Source organism: Ranitomeya imitator, chromosome 5 (genome assembly GCF_032444005.1).
Source record: "Ranitomeya imitator isolate aRanImi1 chromosome 5, aRanImi1.pri, whole genome shotgun sequence".
Classification (NCBI taxonomy): Eukaryota; Metazoa; Chordata; class Amphibia; order Anura; family Dendrobatidae; genus Ranitomeya; species Ranitomeya imitator.
Window position 1 is genome coordinate 342,536,286 of NC_091286.1, and position 22,669 is coordinate 342,558,954.

Below are 22,669 nucleotides of genomic sequence, written 5' to 3' on the forward strand. Positions count from 1 at the left end.
TGTGTTATCTACTATGCGGGCTGTGCTATATACTATGCGGGCTTTGCTATATACTATGGGGAGTATATTATCTTCTATGGGGAGGCCATGTTATGTACTATGTGGCTGTGGTATATACTGTTGTGGGGGTCTATTCTATTCTATGGGGGAGGTTTGGTTATATACTATATTATGGGGAGGTGGGCTGTATTAAATTCTATGGGGTTACATTATACTCTGTGGGGTGGCTGCATTATACTCTGTGGTTGCCGCATTATATTCTGTAGGGTGGTGGCTACATTATACTATATGTGGGCTGCATTATACTGTATCGAGGACTATGGGGAATGCGTTATACTATATGAAGAACTATGGGGTGCATTATACTATGGGAAGTGAATTGTACTACATGGATGACTATGGCGTGCATTATACTATATGGAGCACTATGAGGAGTGTATTATACTATGTGGAGGACTGAGCAGTGTATTTTAATATATGGAGGACTATAGGGAGTGTATTATACTATATGGAGGACTGTGGGGTGTATTTTACTAAACAAGTAAAATGCTGCATATTCAGATTGTTTTTGCCGGAACAAAAATCATTGTACTCAGCAGCACAGCTGTAAACTGTAGATGTGCTGCTGATAACATGATACTGTATGGGGATCGGTTAGTGATCTGTTAGTGATCGTTCTGTCCCATCATTCTTTCTCAGACGGTGGAAAGAGGCCGGGAAACAAGTGTTGAACAACTTCAGTATTGTCGATCAAACTCATTTAGCGGCCTGAACTCAGCACTTATAAATACAACCGAAATGCTTTTGTGTGATGTGCAATATGTTAGCATTTTGGGCCCCATTTTAATCTTTGCCTAGGGCCCCACTTTGCCTAAAACCGGCCCTGCCTACAAGTGTACAAAGATATTATACAGTCACCATGTGACAAGTGGGCCTGTGTAACTTCAAATGCCAGGTCTGAATTTTAGTCCCAGTCCGGCCCTGGGGTTGGGGTTGATCTGTAGTGGAAGGGGGGGGGGACATGAGGCTGAGCAGGGAGGTCAGGTTGGACAGGGGGTGGTGTTGGGGTAGGTGGAAAACTATACGGGAAAGGAAAATTTAACAGGGAAGAAAACAGTGGGGAGGACATTTAAAATTGGGCCTGGGTTGGGAATTGGGCCTGGGTTGGGAAATGGCAAGTATTTTGGAAAGGGTTGGTAGGAGAGACAGTGGCTGTGTGGGGAGGTGTGGGAACAACTACTGGGGGAGTTGGAGGGGCTTGGGCGATGGCCTGCGCTAGAGCAGCATGGCAGCCTTGCATTACATGCATCTGCTGGTCATGCTCCTGAGCATTGATTGGAAAAAAAGGTTATTTGGAGATTGTGTTGCATCTGAATGCAGCCTATCCAAGCGACTGCTGTGTTCAGTGATGCTTTTGTTCACCATGCTGAACCCAGCAGTCTCCCAAAAGTTTGATAGAGCTCTGGAAGCCTGCATTCAGATGCAAGAACTCAGGAGCATAACTCCTTTCCTGACCCCTGTGTCGTTTCCGCCCCGAACCTAATGGTGTTCTAGAGGTGGCAGGATCAGAGGGGTGGGGTAAAGGGAACGCTAACTCGACACCAGCAGCTTCATGTAACAAAGTCTGCGATGATGCTCCAGCGCTGGCGGATGTTGATGTGGATGGGGCCGAGGTACCTGAAGTGAGGGAAGGGTCAGACGAGGGGTCAGAGGGGTGGGGTCTACCGACGTAGCCCATGGTGGCGGACTCCTGTGGGATTGCTCCAGAGGGGTCCAAGGTAAAAAGCAGTTTCCCGAGTGAAATAATAGAAAAAAAAACATTTAATATATTGATAGGAAAAAGCCCTGCCTGAAAAAAAAAAAAAAGTTAGATAAACATGGTGAATTATTAAATGGGCTGTGGAATATTTACCTTCTGCTCAACATCGTGGACCTGAGGAACGACAGGGCGCGGCTGTATTTGTATTGTGTCTTGTGTCCTCTTGAGCCACTTGGGGCCTGCATCTCCTTGTTGAACTTCCTCTTGAAGCGATCCCTGAGTGACCGCCACAGCTTCATAACCCTTTCACCTGTAAAGAGAAGAATGAAATAAAAAAATGGGTCAACTACAACACATTCCGTCCTGCTACCGAAATGACTGAAATGTGACTACTTACGTAATCGAGTCTGCTGCCTTGGTTCAAGGTCCTCAGAGTTGTCCACAACGTTCACGCATATTTGCTCCCAGAGCAGACGGGTAACAAACTGATCTGCATGGCTGCTGTCAGCCATGTACCATAGCGGCTCCCGCTCGCGGACCTCCACAATGAGGCGGTCCACATCTATTTCGCCGTCCTCAACATCTGAGTCGGGAGCACGCTGTGAATACTGTGAAAAGAGCACAAAAAAAAAATTAGTATACTGAAACACAAAACTGCCAAGAGAAAAAAAAAAGACTTACTGCTGGCTGACCGCTGCGGCGATTACGACGCCGACTCTGGGAGCTGCTGGGAGGACCTTCATGGCGTTGGCCAGAATGTGCAGCAGACTTAAAAAAAGGAAAATGAATTATCCCGTGAAAACATAATTAATGCATATAGTGTTTAACCAAAATTTTAACAAGAACCAAAAAAAAAATTTTTTAAATTACCTCACTACGCAGACGCTGTGAAGGAGGGCTCCCAGAAGAAGACATTTTGTTTGGCTCGGTGTTCCCTGGTGTATCTGCAAATATAAAGACACTTGTAAGCTACTATACAAATTATATTCCAAGCTTTGTGATCTTTAGTATTTACGTCAGGAAACTGGCATGATGGCTCAGTGGTCCCTGGTGTCTCGGTGGTCCTTGGTGTCTTGGTGGTCCCTGGTTGCTCAGGAACCATGAATGCCAACATTTATTGTGACATACTGAAGCAGAGCACAATCCCCTTTGGAAACCTTTCTGCAGGGCAGTATTCCAACGGGATAATGACCCCAAACACACCTCCAAGATTACCTCTGCCTTGCTAAAGAAACTTAGGGTAAAGGTACTGGAATGGCATTGCTCCAGACCTAAACCGTATTGAGCATCTGTGGGGCATCCTCAGAAGGAAGGTGGAGGAGCGCAAGGTCTCCAACATCCACCTTCTCCGTGAAGTCGTCATGGAGGAGTGGAAGATAAGGTAGTTCTTGAAAATAATGGTGACTACACAAAATATTGACACATTAGGCACAATTTGACCATTTTTGCTTAGGTGGTGTACTCACTTTAGTTGCAAGCGGTTTAGACATTAATGGTTGTATGTTGAGTTATTTAGAAGGCACACCAAATTTACACTATAATACGACTTGTACACTGACTGCTTTACATTGTATTAAAGTGCCAAATCTTCAGTGTTGACCCATGACAAGATAGCATAAAATATTTACAACAATGTGTTATACTGTACATAAAAAAAGCCTGAACCCTCATTTCAATCTGTGCAGCACATAGTAATAGTATATATTTAATTCAGCTTGTTCAAAGACTGCAAATTCAAAGAAGCTTTATTGCCAGGACAAAATCAACATTAGTCTTGCCAAAACATGGGTATAATCGGGAATAGGGATAGGGTATGTGGGGTGTGATGGGTAGGGACTTTAGGAAGGATGGATGAAGCACAGGTTGGGGGCTATGGATGTCCATGGTATATCATAGTTGTCTTTCTCGCAGCCCATGGCAGGTGCTCACATACAGTGCTGCTATCTCCAATGCACTCTCTTCTTCAGCCAGTAGGATATATGTTTTCTCTTCCACCTTCATGGAGTTGAAATCTGGGAAGAGATCGGACAGTATCCTGAAGTTAGTGTCCCTCACTGCTGAGTGTTTGGTGCATTGTAGAAGGAAGTGGGTCTCATCCTCCAGTGCCTCCAGGTCACAATGTGGGCAGTCTGTTCTCCCTGGGCATGTAGGTGTGTCTGTGCCAGCCAACCTCGATAGCCAGATTGTGGGCACTGAGTCTATACTGGCTCAGGATCTGGCACTCTCTGGGGTCAGAGAGTTTCTTCAGATATACAGCCAGTCTGTAGTCTCTCTGTACACTCCGGTACATGGTCAGTTTCTGTGAGATGCTAACATCGTTCTTCCAGTCACTGACATACCTCTCCTGGCCCTTGTCTACCATCTTTCTGATTCTGGCTTTAGTCAGCCTGCTGTGATTGGTGTTTCGGTCAGGTTGGCTCTGGTTGAGCTGTTCTGGGGATCCTAATTTGTGTGGACTACCTATAGTATATGTAGCATGGCTTTATGGTGATGGGAGCTGGAGCTTGCATTGCTACTCTGTAAGTGAAGGACAGCACCCTCTTCAGGACTGCTAGCTGCAGTGGGAATCTGCCCAGCTCAGCCCGACAGGCACTGCTGGTGATGCCCTGATGGACTTGCAGAGTGATGCTTACAGAATTCCAGGTGGAATATTTCTGTTGGGCTGGAATCCCTCTGTCACAAGTCTCGGTATGTGTGGGGGCCCCAGACTTCACTGCCTACAGGAGGATTGGGGTAATGCTGGCATTGAAGATTTTTAGCCAGACTCTCATTGGTGGCTACAGATGGTAGCATCTCCTTGGGATGGCATAAAAGATTTTATAGGCCTTGTCCTTCAGGGTCCCTATGGCTTGTTTGAAGCTCCCTGACTGGTGAATTTCCAGGCACAGGTAGGTGTATTTGGCCATTCCGATAAGTGCACAGTTGTTTAGCATAAATGAAAGGTGCTGGCTCGATCATGGCTTCTCCTCTGAAACACCATGATGTTGGTTTTCTTTAGGTTGATCTGTAGTGTCCATGTGGAGCTGAATTTCTCCGAAATTTTCAGGTGTTCCTGGAAGCTTTTCTCAGTTGATGACAGCAGCAGTAGGTCATCTGCATAGAGCAAGAATTTCACCTGGGCATAATAGAGTGTGAAATCTGGTGCTGTTGGAAGAATCCAGAGTGGTGGCCAGCTCATTGATGTAGATATTGAAGAGCGTTGGGTGCAGCCCAGTCTGACTCCGTGGCTCTGCTGGAAATCAGCTGTTCTTCTACCGTTCACACTCACACTGCAGCGGTTCTCGGTGTAGGGGTTTTTGATGACTGCTCTCCAGCAGTTTCAGTAACAGGCCTTGGTGCCTTAGTCAAAGGTCTTTCTATAATCCACAAACAAGCGTTTATCTTCCTATGCTTTGTGTTGTAGACGTGGCTCTGAATGAGGCTGTGCAAAGTGTAGCTGTGGTAGGTAGTGTGGTGGTTTAGCATGAACCCTGTTTGGCTTTTACTGAGGACGATGTGCTCGGTGAGGAAACTAAAGATCCCCTTGTTTAGGATGTTGTTGAACAGTTTTCCCAGGATGCTGCTGACACATATGCCTCTGTAGATGACAGGGTCGTACTTGTCCCCACTCTTGTGAATGGGTGTGATAAGGCCTTGGTTCCAGGTAGGAGTGAAGTAGCCAGCAATCAGCACATTATTGAACAGTTTAACTATTGCTGCCTGTATTTCTGGTGGGCTGTATTTCAGCATTTCTGGTAGGATTCCATCAGGGAATCCATGTTGGTCTGCAAAAAATAAACCTCACAAAAATTACAAAAAATAGAGTTGGATTACTCCTCCCTTGCCTCTTCCAACCATGCCACCATGTCCACCTCTTGCTCCATTTGGACCTATGCCTCATGGTTCTAGATAGCTAATTTTAGTCTTGTGAAATCTACGTTGTTTTATCTAATTTCAATTAAAAAAATAAAAAAAAATTATTGGATTACTCCTTTTTTGCCTCTTCCACCTCTTCCTCCACTTGCACCTATGCTTCATGGTTATAAATTGCTAGTTTTAGTTTTGTAAATTCTAGCTTGTTTTATGTCAGTTACATAAAAAAAAAGAAAAAAACAATGAAAAAAATACAAAAAAACAGTGTTGGATTACTCCTCACTTGACTTTATATATTTTACTCAGTTATATAGCGCCATTAATTCCACAGTGCTTTACAGGCATTATTGGTACTATCCCCATTGGGGCTCACAATCTAATTTACCTATCAGTATGTCTTAGGAGTGTGGAAAGAAACTGGAGAAAACCCACACAAACATGGGGAGAAGATACAAACTCCTTGCAGATGTTGTCCTTGGTTGGATTTGAACCCAGGACTGCAAAGCTGCAGTGCTAACCACTGAGCAACTGTGCTGCCCCGCCTCTTCCACCTATACCTCAACTTGGACCTGTTCCTCCTGGTTCAAGATTGTTATTTTTTAACTGGATGGTGGCCCGATTCTAATGCATCGGGTATTCTAGAATATGCATGTCCACGTAGTATATTGCACAGCCCACGTAGTATATTGCACAGCCCACGTAGTATATTGCCCAGCCACGTAGTATATTGCCCAGTCACGTAGTATATAGACCAGCCACGTAGTATATTGCCTAGCCACGTAGTATATTGCCCAGTCATGTAGTATATTGCCCAGTGAGGTAGTATATTGCCCAGCCACATAGTATATTGGCCAGTCACGTAGTATATTGCCCAGCTACGTAGTATATTGCCCAGCCACGTAGTATATTGCCCAGCCACGTATGTCACAGGTTAAAAAATAAACATATACTCACCTTCCGAGGGCCCCTTGTAGTTCGGTCACATGACCGTGACGTCATGGCAGGTCCTTCTCGCGCAGGCCCTGTGATGACGTCGCGGTCACATGACCGTGCCGTTATGGCAGGTCCTCGCGCAGGGCCTGTGATGACGTAGCGGTCACATGACTGTGACATAATGGCAGGTCCTTCTCCCATACCATCCTTGCCACTGGAACCTGCCTCTTGCATGGAGCGGTCACCGGAGCGTCGCGAAAGGTGAGTATATAATGATTTTCTATTTTTTTATTATTTTTAACATTAGATGTTTTTACTATTGATGCTGCATAGGCAGCATCAATAGTAAAAACTTGGTCACACAGGGTTAATAGCAGCGGTAACGGAGTGAGTTACCCATGGCATAACGTGGTCCGTTACCGCTGGCATTAACCGTGTGAGCGGTGACTGCAGGGAGCATGGAGTGGGTGCCGGGCGCTGACTGCAGGGGAGTAGGGAGGGACTAATCGGACTGTGGCCGTCGCTGATTGGTTGCGGCAGCCATGACAGGCAGCTGGCGAGACCAATCAGAGACTTGGATTCCATGACAGACAGAGGCCGCGATCAATGAATATCCGTGACAGACAGAAGGACAGACAGACGGAAAAACCCTTAGACAATTATATATATATAGATTCTGCTCTGCTTAGCATAGGGACAGGATGCAGCTATAGTAAGGGACAGTATTAGTATTTGCGTGTGCACAGGTTTTCAAAAACACTCTGTGTGTACTCTGTACCATGCCTAACCAAATGTTTTTATAATCTTCAACTGTGTTGCTGAGAGTGATGTGGGTCTAAACATATTTTTCTACTCTTATGCAACAATGTCTGTGCTAATACTGTGCCAAAGCAGCTATGTGTATTCTTTAACCCATATTTGTGGGATAACTGTGCCAAAAGCCACTGTGGGTATTCTTTAACACATATATGTTGACATACTGTGCCTTAAATCTGCTGTATGTACTCTGCAACCCTGCTTGTGGGGGTACTATGCCCCATTGTCTGGGTGTGAAATTGTTAATCAGCTTCTCTGGGGAAATGTGGAAACATGCTCTGTGGGTAAAATTTGTTATTAGCTTCTGTGGGGGTACTGTGCCCAAAAACATCTGTGTTATCTGTAGCATACTCTGTAGTAGTGTGCCTAAAAATAATTTTACTGTATCTTTTGTGGCTGTGCTTAATTCTCATTAAAGGATTTAACTACTCATTCAAATTGTCATGGATGGCTATTATTTTTCCTTACATCAACAGCTGACTCAGTTGAGAAGTGGTTAACATGCTTGACTATTGCCATCCTTTGATGTGGTACACATTTATCAGGCTGCCTCTCCGGAATAGAACCCTAATTCTCAGTTACCTGTGTGTACTCTGCAACCCCTCCTGTGGGAGTCCTGTGGCGAAAGCCGCTGTGCGTACTCTGCAACCCTGCCTGTGGGGATAATGTGCCCCATTGTCTAGGTGGAAATTTTTAATCAGCTTCTCTGTGAAAACATGTTCCATGGGTAAAATTTGTTATCAGCTTCCATGAGGTAAATGTGGAAACATGCTCTGTGGGTGAAATTTTCAATTGGACAGCCAGTAGCAAACTTCGTGGTGGATCATCTGCTCGATCCAATATTATGCTACCAGCTTTTCATCGGCGGAATTTGTAATGTACGCTACTGAAGCTGACACTTTGGAGCTGTGGGAGTACTGTGCCCCATGTTCTGTGAGTGAAATTTTTAACTGTATTGGTGGCAGCAAGCCTCATTCTCTGTTTGTACTCACTTTTGTTGCCTGTGGTTTAGACATTAATGGCTGTGTGTTCAGTTATTTAGAGGGCACACCAAATTTACACTGTTATACAAGCTGTACACTAACTATTTTACATTGTATCAAATTGTCAAATATTCAGTGTTGTCCCATGAAAAATCCGTATCAAATAAAAAGATGAGGGTGGCACTTACTGTCCTGTAAAATCCGTAATTTATTCAGACAATTAAAACATCTTCAGCAGGGGAGTAATGTGTGGGATAAACTGACGACGGCCGTTTCACGCAATTGCACTGCTACAGGTCCCATGAAATTTTATATTAAATTATTTACAAAAATGTAAGGGGTGAACTCATTTTTGCGATATACTGTATATACTGATGATAGCACATGCCACTGTCACTACTATCTCCATTTATTGACAGAAAAAAGAAATATGATCCATCACTTTGTTTAGAGAGGTAAAATCTTCCAGTCTTTATTATGAACATCTTAGAAGATTATACAGACAGACATGGATGTTACTGCTGATGCTTTTAAAACAGACAAATCTGTTCTTAATTCTAGCTTCCGAAAAGCAACATTTGAAAGGCATATACATTTTCCCTCAACCAATCAAAAACAATTGTTAAAATCCCACATGAGTGAATAAGTAAAATCTATGACAATGAACGTTTAGTTAATTTCTTAACCAAAGGACAAATGCACCACATACAATATATTTTTAATTAATCATGCAGGTAAAAAATCTTAGATGCTTACCGGTAATGGGATTTTACAGAGCCCATGACAACACCACCTGAGAGAGGGTATCCACCCATCAAGGACAGGAAACCTACTGAATAAAAAGGCAGTACCGCTCCTTCCCATCAGTTTGGGTTTCAAAGCATGAGATGACCTCCAGACAGTAACATAACCATCACCAAATACAGTTTTCTTAACGCGCCTAAAAGTGCACACCACTAGTGACAAAGCAGGGGAGGGAATATAAGGGTGCTGTCATGGTCTCGCTAAAATCCCGTTACTGGTAAGTAACTAAGATTTTTTCCCTTCTCCCATGACAGTATCATCTGAGAGATTTATATAGATCAAGCACCCTGGGAAGGGATCACCGGTTGTAAAACCTTCTTCCCAAACGATAGGTCAACAGAGGAAGACAGCTTAAGACGATAGTGTTTATAAAAGGTGGAAGGGGAAGACCATGTAGTGGATCTGGCTTTTCCTCCTCTCTGTGTCCCATTAGGTGCTTTAACGACTCCTGGACAACAGATCTAATAATGGCCTTCAGGTCCATAGCGAACACGGGGGTTTCCTCCAAAACAGTCTGTTGTATGCAATCTAGGCAAAGTCTCTTACTATACTATAAGTGCTGGGTAAATCCCCCCTGCATAAAGCATCCTCCTTATTGCTCTGTTTCGAACTACGTTTCAGAGGCCTTCCCTAGTAAAAGAATACACAGAGAAAGGGTGGGCCTGTTTTAATATGGTGCACTTTCACGTAGATCACTCACTATTCAGCTGATCAATCTACACTACCGGAGACGGAGGCTGATTTGGTTCAGAAGAATGTCTCCCCCTGGAGGTGGGCTCGTGACCTGCCTTGTTTTTCAGGCTGGTCCTGCTGCTTGTACAACTGCCACTACTGCATCCCTCCAGATGCTGCTGGCGATGCTGCAATGGCTCCTGTGTCAGCTGCAGTGATGGTGGCTGCTGCTCTTGCGTTGGCTACTGCTGCGGTGGATGCTGCTGTCCTTCCATGATCTGAAGGATGCAAGAAATGCCACCATATTCCTGGGCATATCCCCTTTAATACCACATGGCCCAGGTCACCTCCACGTGGCTCCGTACTTCTGGTATTCGAATCCAGCGTGCTCAGGGATCCTCAGTAGCACTGCACATGTGCAGTCCCGGATGGCCGCTGAAGTCCCTGGCGCGCTATACCTTTGGGATGTCCTGTGTCCCACACGTGCGCAGTCCCAGGTGGCCTCGCTTTCCGCTGCACTTGTCACCAGGGCATGCTGGCTCAATCCAGTGTACCCAGCACATGCGCAAAGCCGCAAGCGAGTCCCTCATGTCGGCCAGAGACATTGATCTAAGCAGTCTCTGCCTGCACAGCACTGCACCAACCTCCTTGCCGGTGTTTCCTCACCCGCGAAAGGCATCCCTCGTCCTGGACACCCTCCTGGGTAAGTGAAGTACCGTTTTTCTCTGCAGGTTCCCACAACGACAGGAAACCAAACTGATGGCGCAGAGAGGTATTGCCTTCTTATTCAGTAGGTTTCCAGTCCTTAATGGGCGGATACCCTCGCTCAGTTGGTGCTGTCATGGGAGAAGGAAAAAAAGTTTTTAACATGTAATAATTTTAATTTAGCAGATAAAAAGTCATTTAATAATCTACCGTAACATGACATCTTGTTTTTCATTCAGTCCGAGGACACTAGTTCCTAACTGGAAATACCAGTAGGTTTCTCTACCAAATAACATACATTGGTGGTCTCTACCTCTCATACAATGACTCACCCTTTCAATATCAATCATGGAAAAACCTAGTTTTCCCTTTATGAACCTCTGTAAAATGGTGCGATACTGCAGAGACATTGCAACTTTTGCTACTAATGTCAAAACGATGTCTCCTAAGCCTAATTTTTAGTGGGCCAGTTGTACAATGCACATATTAATAATAATTTGTATTTCTATAGCGCCAACATATTCCGCAGCACTTTACATTTTATAAGGCACTTATACAGACAATAAGGACATTACAGAATAACACATAACTCAGATATCAAAAGGATTGAGGGCACGAAAGGTGGATGGTAAAAAGTGCTTGTGTTTGAATGGTCCTGCCATAATATACTAAATGGAGTATTCACATAACGCTGCTTGAACCAGTCACCAGCCTGTGTATGTACAAGTACAGACACAGAGGGCTAGTAAGTGCATGGAAGGTGTGTGAAAAGATGCTATGAGGGTCCTTTTTTGAAGAAAATGCTGTCTGGGCAAAACAGGGATAGTTAGATAAGTTAGGTGATTGGATACGCCAGTCTAAAGAAATGTGATTTTAGGCCACGCTTCAAACTGTGGATACTGGGAATTAATTGAATTGTCCTGGGTTGTGCATCTCAAATAATTGGGGCAGGACATGAGAAGTCTTGGAGATGGGAATTGGAGGTTCAGCTTATTGAGGATGTTAGTCTTAGGTCTTTAGCAGAATAGCGGATAGGGTGGTAGACTTGGAGGGGGTAGTTGTAGGGTGGTGCTGAACCATGGAGCGATTGTGGCTGAGAGTGATAAGTTTATACTGGACTCTGTAACAGATCGACAACCAGGAGACTAGTTGCTGACTTCTCCCGACCACTGCCCTGGATTGATGGTCTCTGCCTACGTGTGTATAGCCCAAGACTTATCAAATCATGGAAGAGAGCAGCAAGACGCCCTCAAGGACCCTCCTGGCCAACTAGTCTACAGCGCAAATAAAATATAACAAGATAAGGTCCTCCAGACAGCGCACATATTATAAATAACCAATTTTATTCACAAGTTTGCCCAATGTTAGTGTTTTTTTGTTTCTTTTATGGTCTGTCAACATCTCCACAATTTTAATGTTTTTTGTGTTAATAAAATTGGTTATTTATATTATGTGCTGCTGTCTGGAGGACATTATTCATTATAGGTTTTAACTGCAACCAGGGGCGGATTATAATAGGGTCAATCTGGGCAGTAGCCTAGGGCCCAGTGATGTGGGGGTCCATGGTCTACCGTTCAGATTGCCCGCCGCCATCAGGGCATTACTACCCTGACTGGCGTAGTATGGGCACGGTGGGCAGAGGGGGCCCGCATCTGGCCCCATCTCATCTGCTCACCGGGTCCCTACCAGCGCTGCGGCAGTTAAACGCTATTGATGTGCGGGCGCACCAGATCACATTAATAACCAGCAGCTTTTGTTCTGGCCAAAAGAATTTGTAAGTTGACACCATGACACGGTAGACTCTTTCAGCCGGACCCTACTCTACTCTAAACTATTAAAAATATATTTTTATGGATTTTTCTTTAAGAGAATGAGTGACATACATTTACATTTTTTTTAAACAACCATAAATACCACATTCAGTACAAGGGACAAATATCGTCACATCATGACTAGACCACACATTACCACCACAGTGACCGAATAATACCACATACAAGGAACAAATACCGCCACACCATGGCCAGACCGCATATTACCACCACATGGTGACTGAAAAATATCACAAGGAACAAATATAGCGATGAGCGAGTATACTCGTTACTCGAGATTTCCCAAGCACGCTTAGGTGTCCTCCGAGTATTTGTAAGTACTCGGAGATTTAGTTTTCATCACCGCAGCTGAATGATTTACATCTGTTAGCCAGCATAAGTACATGTGGGGGTTGCCTGGTTGCTAGGGAATCCCCACATGTACTCATACTGGCTAACAGATGTAAATCATTCAGCTGCGGCGATGAAAACTAAATCTCCGAGCACTAAAAAACACTCGGAGGACCCCCGAGCATGCTCGGGAAATCTCGAGTAATGAGTATACTTGCTCATCACTAAACAAATACCAACGCACCATGTCCAGACCACATATTACCACCACCTGATGACCAATAATACCACATACAAGGAACAAATACCGCCACACCATGACCAGTCCACATATTACCACCACATAGTGACTGAATACTACAATACTGATCATTAATTAAAAAAAAACCACAATAACAATACTAAGTGTTAGGTCTCGAGTTCCCGCTTCTGCACAGGGGGGATCTCGAGCCATCTCCGCTGCGGTCTCCCATTCTTATCCAGCCGCAGTGGAGTCTGCTCAGCAGGGACGTCGGTCCCAGCGTCTTGCTCAGTCTCACTCTGTACAGAGAGTTACTGCTGCTTCTTCAGCTTCTGCCATTAAACCCAGTGCTGGTCAGCAGCGAGCGGACTTCTCTGGGACTAAGTCCTTGTCTGCACACACTGAGCATGCCCAGGGCAAGATCTCCCGTTGGAGATCGAGGGTCATGTGCTCAGGCTCTGCAGCACATTCCATTGGTCCTTTTGGCAGGTCTTGGAAGGGCAAAGTTTCCGTGGCCACTTCCTGTGCTGCAACTATATAAACTGCGCATGACCGCACGGCCATGCGTTAGTGTACATTTGCTTACGTGTGTTTGTTGTGAGTGCAAGTCGTCCTTGGATACCCCTTTCCCTATTGAATGTCTGTTCGCGAAAGGTGTATGGTTGCTATCTAGCGCCCGACTTGTCCTACAGCACTAATCACATGTTACAGCGTCCAGTTGCTGTGACCGCCAGTACGGCGCCGTGCACTTCCTCTGCTTTCCTTACCCAAGCCTGGGTGGTTAGTGGCGTTCGTCAGTGCGGCACCGCATGCACTCTTGTGCCCTAATATTGTTATTCAGCTTCCTTACACACCCAGTTGCGGTGTTGTGCCAGCAAGGGTCTAATCGGACTTCAATCCTAGTTGGGGTTGAGTTCGCTGACTACTTGCTCGCTTTCTATGTGCGGTACCGCGATCCTGTGACGCAACAGGATCGCTTCCTTCACGCTGGGTGAAGTTTAACCCACATGTGTATACTTATGAGTACCGCCATATAGTCCGTCATTACTTAGCAGCAGGTTCCATCTCTGCACGGTGGACCCCGGGCTGCGAACGCACCATACACTATCTGTCTTATTATTTGGTGTGTTCCACTAGCCCTAACAACTAAGTGATATTGTATACAGGAACTCTGTATTTACTGTCAGTGTACAGGTAATACAGTGATTACTGGTGACATTATACACAGGAGCTCTGTAAAAAGTGCCAGTGTACAGGTAATACAGTGATCACTATTGCCAGTGACATTATATACAGGAGCTCTGTATATAGTATACAGTGTATAGTGTCAGCGTACAGCTAATACACTGACTCACCAGTGACGTCTCTAGCTGAAGTCCTTCATTTTTGCTTTTCTTATTCATGCAGCACAGACCGCTGTCACTTCTTCCAGCCAGGACTCGTCTTTGCATAAAATAACAGTTACCTAGAGCACCGCTTCCAGAGCACATTCCCCACTTTTTCCCTTTCTTCTACACTACACATCTGAATACAGAGGTCCACCCACAATCAATATATAATTGGTTATTATGCAACCTCATAGATTGTAAGCTTACGAATCCCCCATCATGTGCAGTCCCCCTTACCTCCCACTTCATGTGCAGTCCCTCTTACCCCGACTTCATCATGTGCAGCCCAACTCCATCATGTGCAGCCCCACTCCTCCATCATGTGAAGTCCTCCTTAACCCCCACTTCATGTGCAGCCCCACTTCCCCTTCATCATGTGCAGCCCAACTCCCCTACTTCATCATGTGCAGCCCCACTCCTTCTTCATCATGTGCAATCCCCCTTACCCCCCACGTCATCATATGCGGCCCCACTCCCCCCACTTCATCGTGTGCAGTCCTCCTTAACCCCCAAACTCCATCATGTGCAGCCACACTCCCCCTTCATCATGTGCAGCCCCACTCCATCAGGTGCAGTCTCCTTAACCCCCAAATTCCATCATGTGTGGCCCCACTCCCCCTTCAGCATATGCAGTCTCCTTTAACCCCCAAATTCCATCATGTGCAGCCCCACTCCCATTCATCATGTGCAGCCTCCTTAACCCCCAAATTCCATCATGTGCGGCCCCACTCCCCTTCATCATGTGAAGCCTCCTTTAACCCCCCAAATTCCATCATGTGCAGCCTCCTTTAACCCCCCCAAATTCCATCATGTGCAGCCTCCTTTAACCCCCAAATTCCATCATGTGCAGCCTCCTTTAACCCCCCAAATTCCATCATGTGCAGCCTCCTTTAACCCCCCTCATTCCATCATGTACAGCCTCCAATAACCCCCCAAATTCCATCATGTGCGGCCCCACTCCCCCTTCATCATGTGCAGCCTCCTTAACCCCCAAATTCCATCATGTACGGCCCCACTCCCCTTAATCATGTGCAACCTCCTTTAACCCCCCCAAATTCCATCATGTGCAGGCTCCTTTAACCCCCCCAAATTCCATCATGTGCAGCTTCCTTTAACCCCCCAAATTCCATCATGTGCAGCCTCCTTTAACCCCCCAAATTCCATCATGTGCAGCCTCCTTTAACCCCCCAAATTCCATCGTGCAGCCTCCTTTATCCCCCCAAATTCCATAATGTGCAGCCTCCTTTAACCCCCCAAATTCCATCATGTGCAGCCTCCTTTAACCCCCCAAATTCCATCATGTGCAGCCTCCGTTAACCCCCTAAATTCCATCATGTACAGCCTCCTTTAACCCTCCAAATTTCATCATGTGCATCCTCCTTTAACCCCGCAAATTTCATCATGTGCAGCCTCCTTTAACCCCCTTAAATTCCATCATGTGCAGCCTCCTTTAACCCCCAAAATCCATCATATGCAGCCCCACTCCCCTTCATCATGTGCAGCCTCCTTAACCCCCAAATTCCATCATATGCGGCCCCACTCCTCTTCATCATGTGCAGCCTCTTTTAACCCCCCAAATTCCATCATGTGCAGCCTCCTTAACCCCCCAATTTCATCATATGCAGCCTCCTTAACCCCCCAAATTCCATCATGTGCAGCCTCCTTTAACCCCTCAAATTCCATCAGATGCAGCCTCCTTTAACCCCTCCAAATTTCATCATGTGCAGCCTCCTTTAACCCCCCCAAATTTCATCATGTGCAGCCTCCTTTAACCCCTCAAATTCCATCATGTGCGGCCCCACTCCCCTTCATCATGTGCAGCTTCCTTTAACCCCCCCAAATGCCATCATATGCAGCCTCCTTTAACCCCCCAAATTCCATCATGTGCAGCCTCCTTTAACCCCCCAAATTCCATCATGTGCAGCCTCCTTAACCCCCAAATTCCATCATGTGCGGCCCCACTCCCCTTCATCATGTGAAGCCTCCTTTAACCCCCCAAATTCCATCATGTGCAGCCTCCTTTAACCCCCCCAAATTCCATCATGTGCAGCCTCCTTTAACCCCCAAATTCCATCATGTGCAGCCTCCTTTAACCCCCCAAATTCCATCATGTGCGGCCCCACTTCCCTTCATCATGTGCAGCTTCCTTTAACCCCCCAAATGCCATCATATGCAGCCTCCTTTAACCCCCCAAATTCCATCATGTGCAGCCTCCTTTAATCCCCAAATTCCATCATGTGCAGCCTCCTTTAACCCCCAAATTCCATCATGTACAGCCTCCTATAACCCCCCTCATTCCATCATGTACAGCCTCCAATAACCCCCCAAATTCCATCATGTGCGGCCCCACTCCCCCTTCATCATGTGCAGCCTCCTTAACCCCCAAATTCCATCATGTACGGCCCCACTCCCCTTAATCATGTGCAGCCTCCTTTAACCCCCCCAAATTCCATCATGTGCAGGCTCCTTTAACCCCCCCAAATTCCATCATGTGCAGCCTCCTTTAACCTCCCAAATTTCATCATGTGCAGCCTCCTTTAACCCCCAAATTCCATCATGTGCGGCCTCCTTTAACCCTCCAAATTCCATCATGTGCAGCTTCCTTTAACCCCCCAAATTCCATCATGTGCAGCCTCCTTTAACCCCCCAAATTCCATCATGTGCAGCCTCCTTTAACCCCCCAAATTCCATCATGTGCAGCCTCCTTAACCCCCCAATTTCATCATATGCAGCCTCCTTAACCCCCCAAATTCCATCATGTGCAGCCTCCTTTAACCCCTCAAATTCCATCAGATGCAGCCTCCTTTAACCCCTCCAAATTTCATCATGTGCAGCCTCCTTTAACCCCCCCAAATTTCATCATGTGCAGCCTCCTTTAACCCCTCAAATTCCATCATGTGCGGCCCCACTCCCCTTCATCATGTGCAGCTTCCTTTAACCCCCCAAATGCCATCATATGCAGCCTCCTTTAACCCCCCAAATTCCATCATGTGCAGCCTCCTTTAACCCCCCAAATTCCATCATGTGCAGCTTCCTTTAACCCCCCAAATTCCATCATGTGCAGCCTCCTTTAACCCCCCAAATTCCATCATGTGCAGCCTCCGTTAACCCCCTAAATTCCATCATGTACAGCCTCCTTTAACCCTCCAAATTTCATCATGTGCATCCTCCTTTAACCCCGCAAATTTCATCATGTGCAGCCTCCTTTAACCCCCTTAAATTCCATCATGTGCAGCCTCCTTTAACCCCCAAAATCCATCATATGCAGCCCCACTCCCCTTCATCATGTGCAGCCTCCTTAACCCCCAAATTCCATCATATGCGGCCCCACTCCTCTTCATCATGTGCAGCCTCCTTTAACCCCCCAAATTCCATCATGTGCAGCCTCCTTAACCCCCCAATTTCATCATATGCAGCCTCCTTTAACCCCCCAAATTCCATCATGTGCAGCCTCCTTTAACCCCTCAAATTCCATCATGTGCGGCCCCACTCCCCTTCATCATGTGCAGCTTCCTTAACCCCCAAATTCCATCATGTGCAGCCTCCTTTAACCCTCCAAATTCCATCATGTGCAGCTTCCTTTAACCCCCAAATTCCATCATGTGCAGCCTCCTTTAACCCCCCAAATTCCATCATGTGCAGCCTCCTTTAACCCCCCAAATTCCATCGTGCAGCCTCCTTTATCCCCCCAAATTCCATCATGTGCAGCCTCCAATAACCCCCCAAATTCCATCATGTGCGGCCCCACTCCCCCTTCATCATGTGCAGCCTCCTTAACCCCCAAATTCCATCATGTACGGCCCCACTCCCCTTAATCATGTGCAGCCTCCTTTAACCCCCCAAATTCCATCATGTGCAGGCTCCTTTAACCCCCCAAACTTCATCATGTGCAGCCTCCTTTAACCCCCAAATTCCATCATGTGCAGCCTCCTTTAACCCTCCAAATTCCATCATGTGCAGCTTCCTTTAACCCCCAAATTCCATCATGTGCAGCCTCCTTTAACCCCCCAAATTCCATCATGTGCAGCCTCCTTTAACCCCCCAAATTCCATCGTGCAGCCTCCTTTATCCCCCCAAATTCCATAATGTGCAACCTCCTTTAACCCCCCAAATTCCATCATGTGCAGCCTCCTTTAACCCCCCAAATTCCATCACGTGCAGCCTCCGTTAACCCCCTAAATTCCATCATGTACAGCCTCCTTTAACCCTCCAAATTTCATCATGTGCATCCTCCTTTAACCCCGCAAATTTCATCATGTGCAGCCTCCTTTAACCCCCTTAAATTACATCATGTGCAGCCTCCTTTAACCCCCAAAATCCATCATATGCAGCCCCACTTCCCTTCATCATGTGCAGCCTCCTTAACCCCCAAATTCCATCATATGCGGCCCCACTCCTCTTCATCATGTGCAGCCTCCTTTAACCCCCCCAAATTCCATCATGTGCAGCCTCCTTAACCCCCCAATTTCATCATATGCAGCCTCCTTTAACCCCCCAAATTCCATCATGTGCAGCCTCCTTTAACCCCTCAAATTCCATCAGATGCAGCCTCCTTTAACCCCTCCAAATTTCATCATGTGCAGCCTCCTTTAACCCCCCCAAATTTCATCATGTGCAGCCTCCTTTAACCCCTCAAATTCCATCATGTGCGGCCCCACTCCCCTTCATCATGTGCAGCTTCCTTTAACCCCCCAAATGCCATCATATGCAGCCTCCTTTAACCCCCTAAATTCCATCATGTGCAGCCTCCTTTAACCCCCCAAATTCCATCATGTGCAGCTTCCTTTAACCCCCCAAATTCCATCATGTGCAGCCTCCTTTAACCCCCCAAATTCCATCATGTGCAGCCTCCTTTAACCCCCCAAATTCCATCATGTGCAGCCTCCGTTAACCCCCTAAATTCCATCATGTACAGCCTCTTTTAACCCTCCAAATTTCATCATGTGCATCCTCCTTTAACCCCGCAAATTTCATCATGTGCAGCCTCCTTTAACCCCCTTAAATTCCATCATGTGCAGCCTCCTTTAACCCCCAAAATCCATCATATGCAGCCCCACTCCCCTTCATCATGTGCAGCCTCCTTAACCCCCAAATTCCATCATATGCGGCCCCACTCCTCTTCATCATGTGCAGCCTCCTTTAACCCCCCAAATTCCATCATGTGCAGCCTCCTTAACCCCCCAATTTCATCATATGCAGCCTCCTTTAACCCCCCAAATTCCATCATGTGCAGCCTCCTTTAACCCCTAAAATTCCATCAGATGCAGCCTCCTTTAACCCCTCCAAATTTCATCATGTGCAGCCTCCTTTAACCCCCCCAAATTTCATCATGTGCAGCCTCCTTTAACCCCTCAAATTCCATCATGTGCGGCCCCACTCCCTTTCATCATGTGCAGCTTCCTTTAACCCCCCAAATGCCATCATATGCAGCCTCCTTTAACCCCCCAAATTCCATCATGTGCAGCCTCCTTTAACCCCCCATTCCATCATGTGCAGCCTCCTTTAACCCCTCAAATTCCGTCATGTGCAGCCTCCTTTAACCCCCCAAATTCCATCATGTGCAGCCTCCTTTAACCCCCAAATTCCATCATGTGCAGCCTCCTTTATCCCCCCAAATTCCATAATGTGCAGCCTCCTTTAACCCCCCAAATTCCATCATGTGCAGCCTCCTTTAACCCCCCAAATTCCATCATGTGCAGCCTCCTTTAACCCCCCAAATTCCATCATGTGCAGCCTCCGTTAACCCCCTAAATTCCATCATGTACAGCCTCCTTTAACCCCCAAAATCCATCATATGCAGCCCCACTCCCCTTCATCATGTGCAGCCTCCTTAACCCCCAAATTCCATCATATGCGGCCCCACTCCTCTTCATCATGTGCAGCCTCCTTTAACCCCCCAAATTCCATCATGTGCAGCCTCCTTAACCCCCAATTTCATCATATGCAGCCTCCTTTAACCCCCCAAATTCCATCATGTGCAGCCTCCTTTAACCCCTCAAATTCCATCAGATGCAGCCTCCTTTAACCCCTCCAAATTTCATCATGTGGAGCCTACTTTAACCCCCCCCTATTTCATCATGTGCAGCCTCCTTTAACCCCTCAAATTCCATCATGTGCGGCCCCACTCCCCTTCATCATGTGCAGCTTCCTTTAACCCCCCAAATGCCATCATATGCAGCCTCCTTTAACCCCCCAAATTCCATCATGTGCAGCCTCCTTTAACCCCCCATTCCATCATGTGCAGCCTCCTTTAACCCCTCAAATTCCGTCATGTGCAGCCTCCCTTAACCCTTCAAATTCCATCATGTGCAGCCTCCTTTAACCCCCAAATTCCATCATGTGCAGCCTCCTTTAACCCCTCAAATTCCATCATGTGCCGTCCTCCTTTAACCCCTCCCCACTTCTTCATTTGCAGTTACTCACCATTTAATTCATTTTGTAAAATTAAAAAAAAAAAAGGTTTTTTTATACTTACATCACCACCCATGCAGCGCCTCTCTGCTTCTAGAGTCCTGGTTTGGAAATGGTCGCGCATGCCGATGACGTCATTGTGCACGCCCAACACCTGACCCGGAAGCATAGAGAGATCATGGAGGGAGCGGGAGCTGTGCAGCCATCAAGGTGACAGCCGCGCACAGCTCCCGGACCTGGCGTGGACGTGTGCGCCGACTGTGACTGCTGCCGGCCGCGTCACAGTACAGCGCACACGGCTGCGTACAATATGATGTGTGGCTGTACAGCCACCACCAGGCGGCCGGCCGGCCCTGAGCAGCTGCTGGGGAAGCGGCCCCGGGGGCATTTGCATCTTTGCCACCCGGCCCAGCCCGCCCCTGGCAGCATGTTTCAACCATGAGGTTCACTTTAAAATCCCTCTGTTCCAGAGAACAGAGAGGAGCTTCAATAACAGCAAATTGCATAGCCACTTCTTTTTACAAGATCTCTGTACTTTACACATTAAAGGGAACCTGTCACCCCCCAGGCGTTTGTAACTAAAAGAGCCACCTTGTGCAGCACTAAGGCTGCATTCTGACAAGGTGGCTCTTTTAGTTCTTGCTCCTGGCACTGCTGAAATAATTGTTTTTGAAATTTGTCCCTCATACCTCTAAATTGTCCTGGGGGCAGGTCTTTCCCCTCTAACACAGACGCTTCACAGCCGTAACTCATGGCCTCTGCACGCCGGGCACCGCCTCCTCTTCCTTCATTAGCATTCCCGGCGCCTGCGCTGTTATTTTTTTTTTGGGCATGCGCAGTTGCGCTGCCCTTCGAACTTACAGCGCAGGTGCCGGGAATGCTAATGAAGAGGAGGCGGCGCCTGGTGCGCAGAGGCCATGAGTGATGGCTATGGTGCATCTGTGTTAGGGGGGAAAGACCTGCCCCCAGGACGATTTCAAGGTATAAGGGACAAATTTCAAAAACGATTATTTCAGCAGTGCCTGGAACAAGAACTAAAAGAGCCACCTTGTCAGAATGCAGCTTTAGTGCTGCACAAGATGGCTCTTTTAGTTACAAAAGCCTGGGGGGTGACAGGTTCCCTTTAAAGAAAAAGTTAACAACTCATTACTTGTGCTCTCGGATTCACTTTAAACTGACCAAAGACTTAAAACAGCTGTCTTCTTCAGATCTCCAGAAACATGTTGTTTAGCTGAGGACAACCTCTTAGTGCAATGTAGAAATGGAAATTTGCTTACTGTTGTATAATGTAAAAATTGAAAAAGCTAAAAATCAATACTTACACTTGTGTGCTTTTAGTCCTTCAAATGAAACTGGTGCATAATCATAATATTCATATTCCCACCTGTAGTCAGAGTTAGATGGTTCTTTATTAGCTGTCCTGCTAGTATTTACACTTTCTCCAGACATATCTTATCTGTGAAGACAAGAAAAATCAAATGTTCATTCTTGATTACTTCAATTTGAAGAATTATTAGCAAAATCATTCAAATTCAGATTCCACCATCCATAGGTTCTACCATCTTCTAAGGTTGTCTAATAATTATCTTGCTGATTGATCACGGTTGTTGCAAATAAATAAAGTCAGTTAACTTATTTACTGCATGCCACGTTTAGGACAATTAGTCCCAATAATTTTACAGTACTGGGTCTGATGTTTATTACACTAGGTTGAGGCAAAACAGTGTCAGGACTGGAACCCGGTAACTCCTGTGCACCAGGCCGCAGCTCTTCTCTGTGAGCTATTCAGCCACCGTCCAGCCCAGGGGCCTGCCAGCGTCCAGCTATAAAACCTGTATCCAGCCAGAGGCCTGCCAGTGTGAAGACAGCATCCAGCCAGAGGCCTGCCAGTGTGAAGCCAGCATCCAGCCAGAGGCCTGCCAGACAGTGTGAGGCCTGCCATT

General features: G+C 46.5%; 1 protein-coding gene across 1 annotated transcript in view; it reads right to left on the reverse strand.

Annotated features, from left to right (window-relative positions):
* Window positions 1-22,175, reverse strand: part of MRAP2 (melanocortin 2 receptor accessory protein 2) — a 119,842-nt gene extending 97,667 nt beyond the window's left edge. Inside the window, exon 1 of the mRNA XM_069726670.1 lies at window positions 22,049-22,175. Coding sequence (XP_069582771.1) covers window positions 22,049-22,175 — 127 coding nt within the window. The remainder of the gene's footprint in view (window positions 1-22,048) is intronic.
* Between the last annotated feature and the right edge of the window lie 494 nt (window positions 22,176-22,669).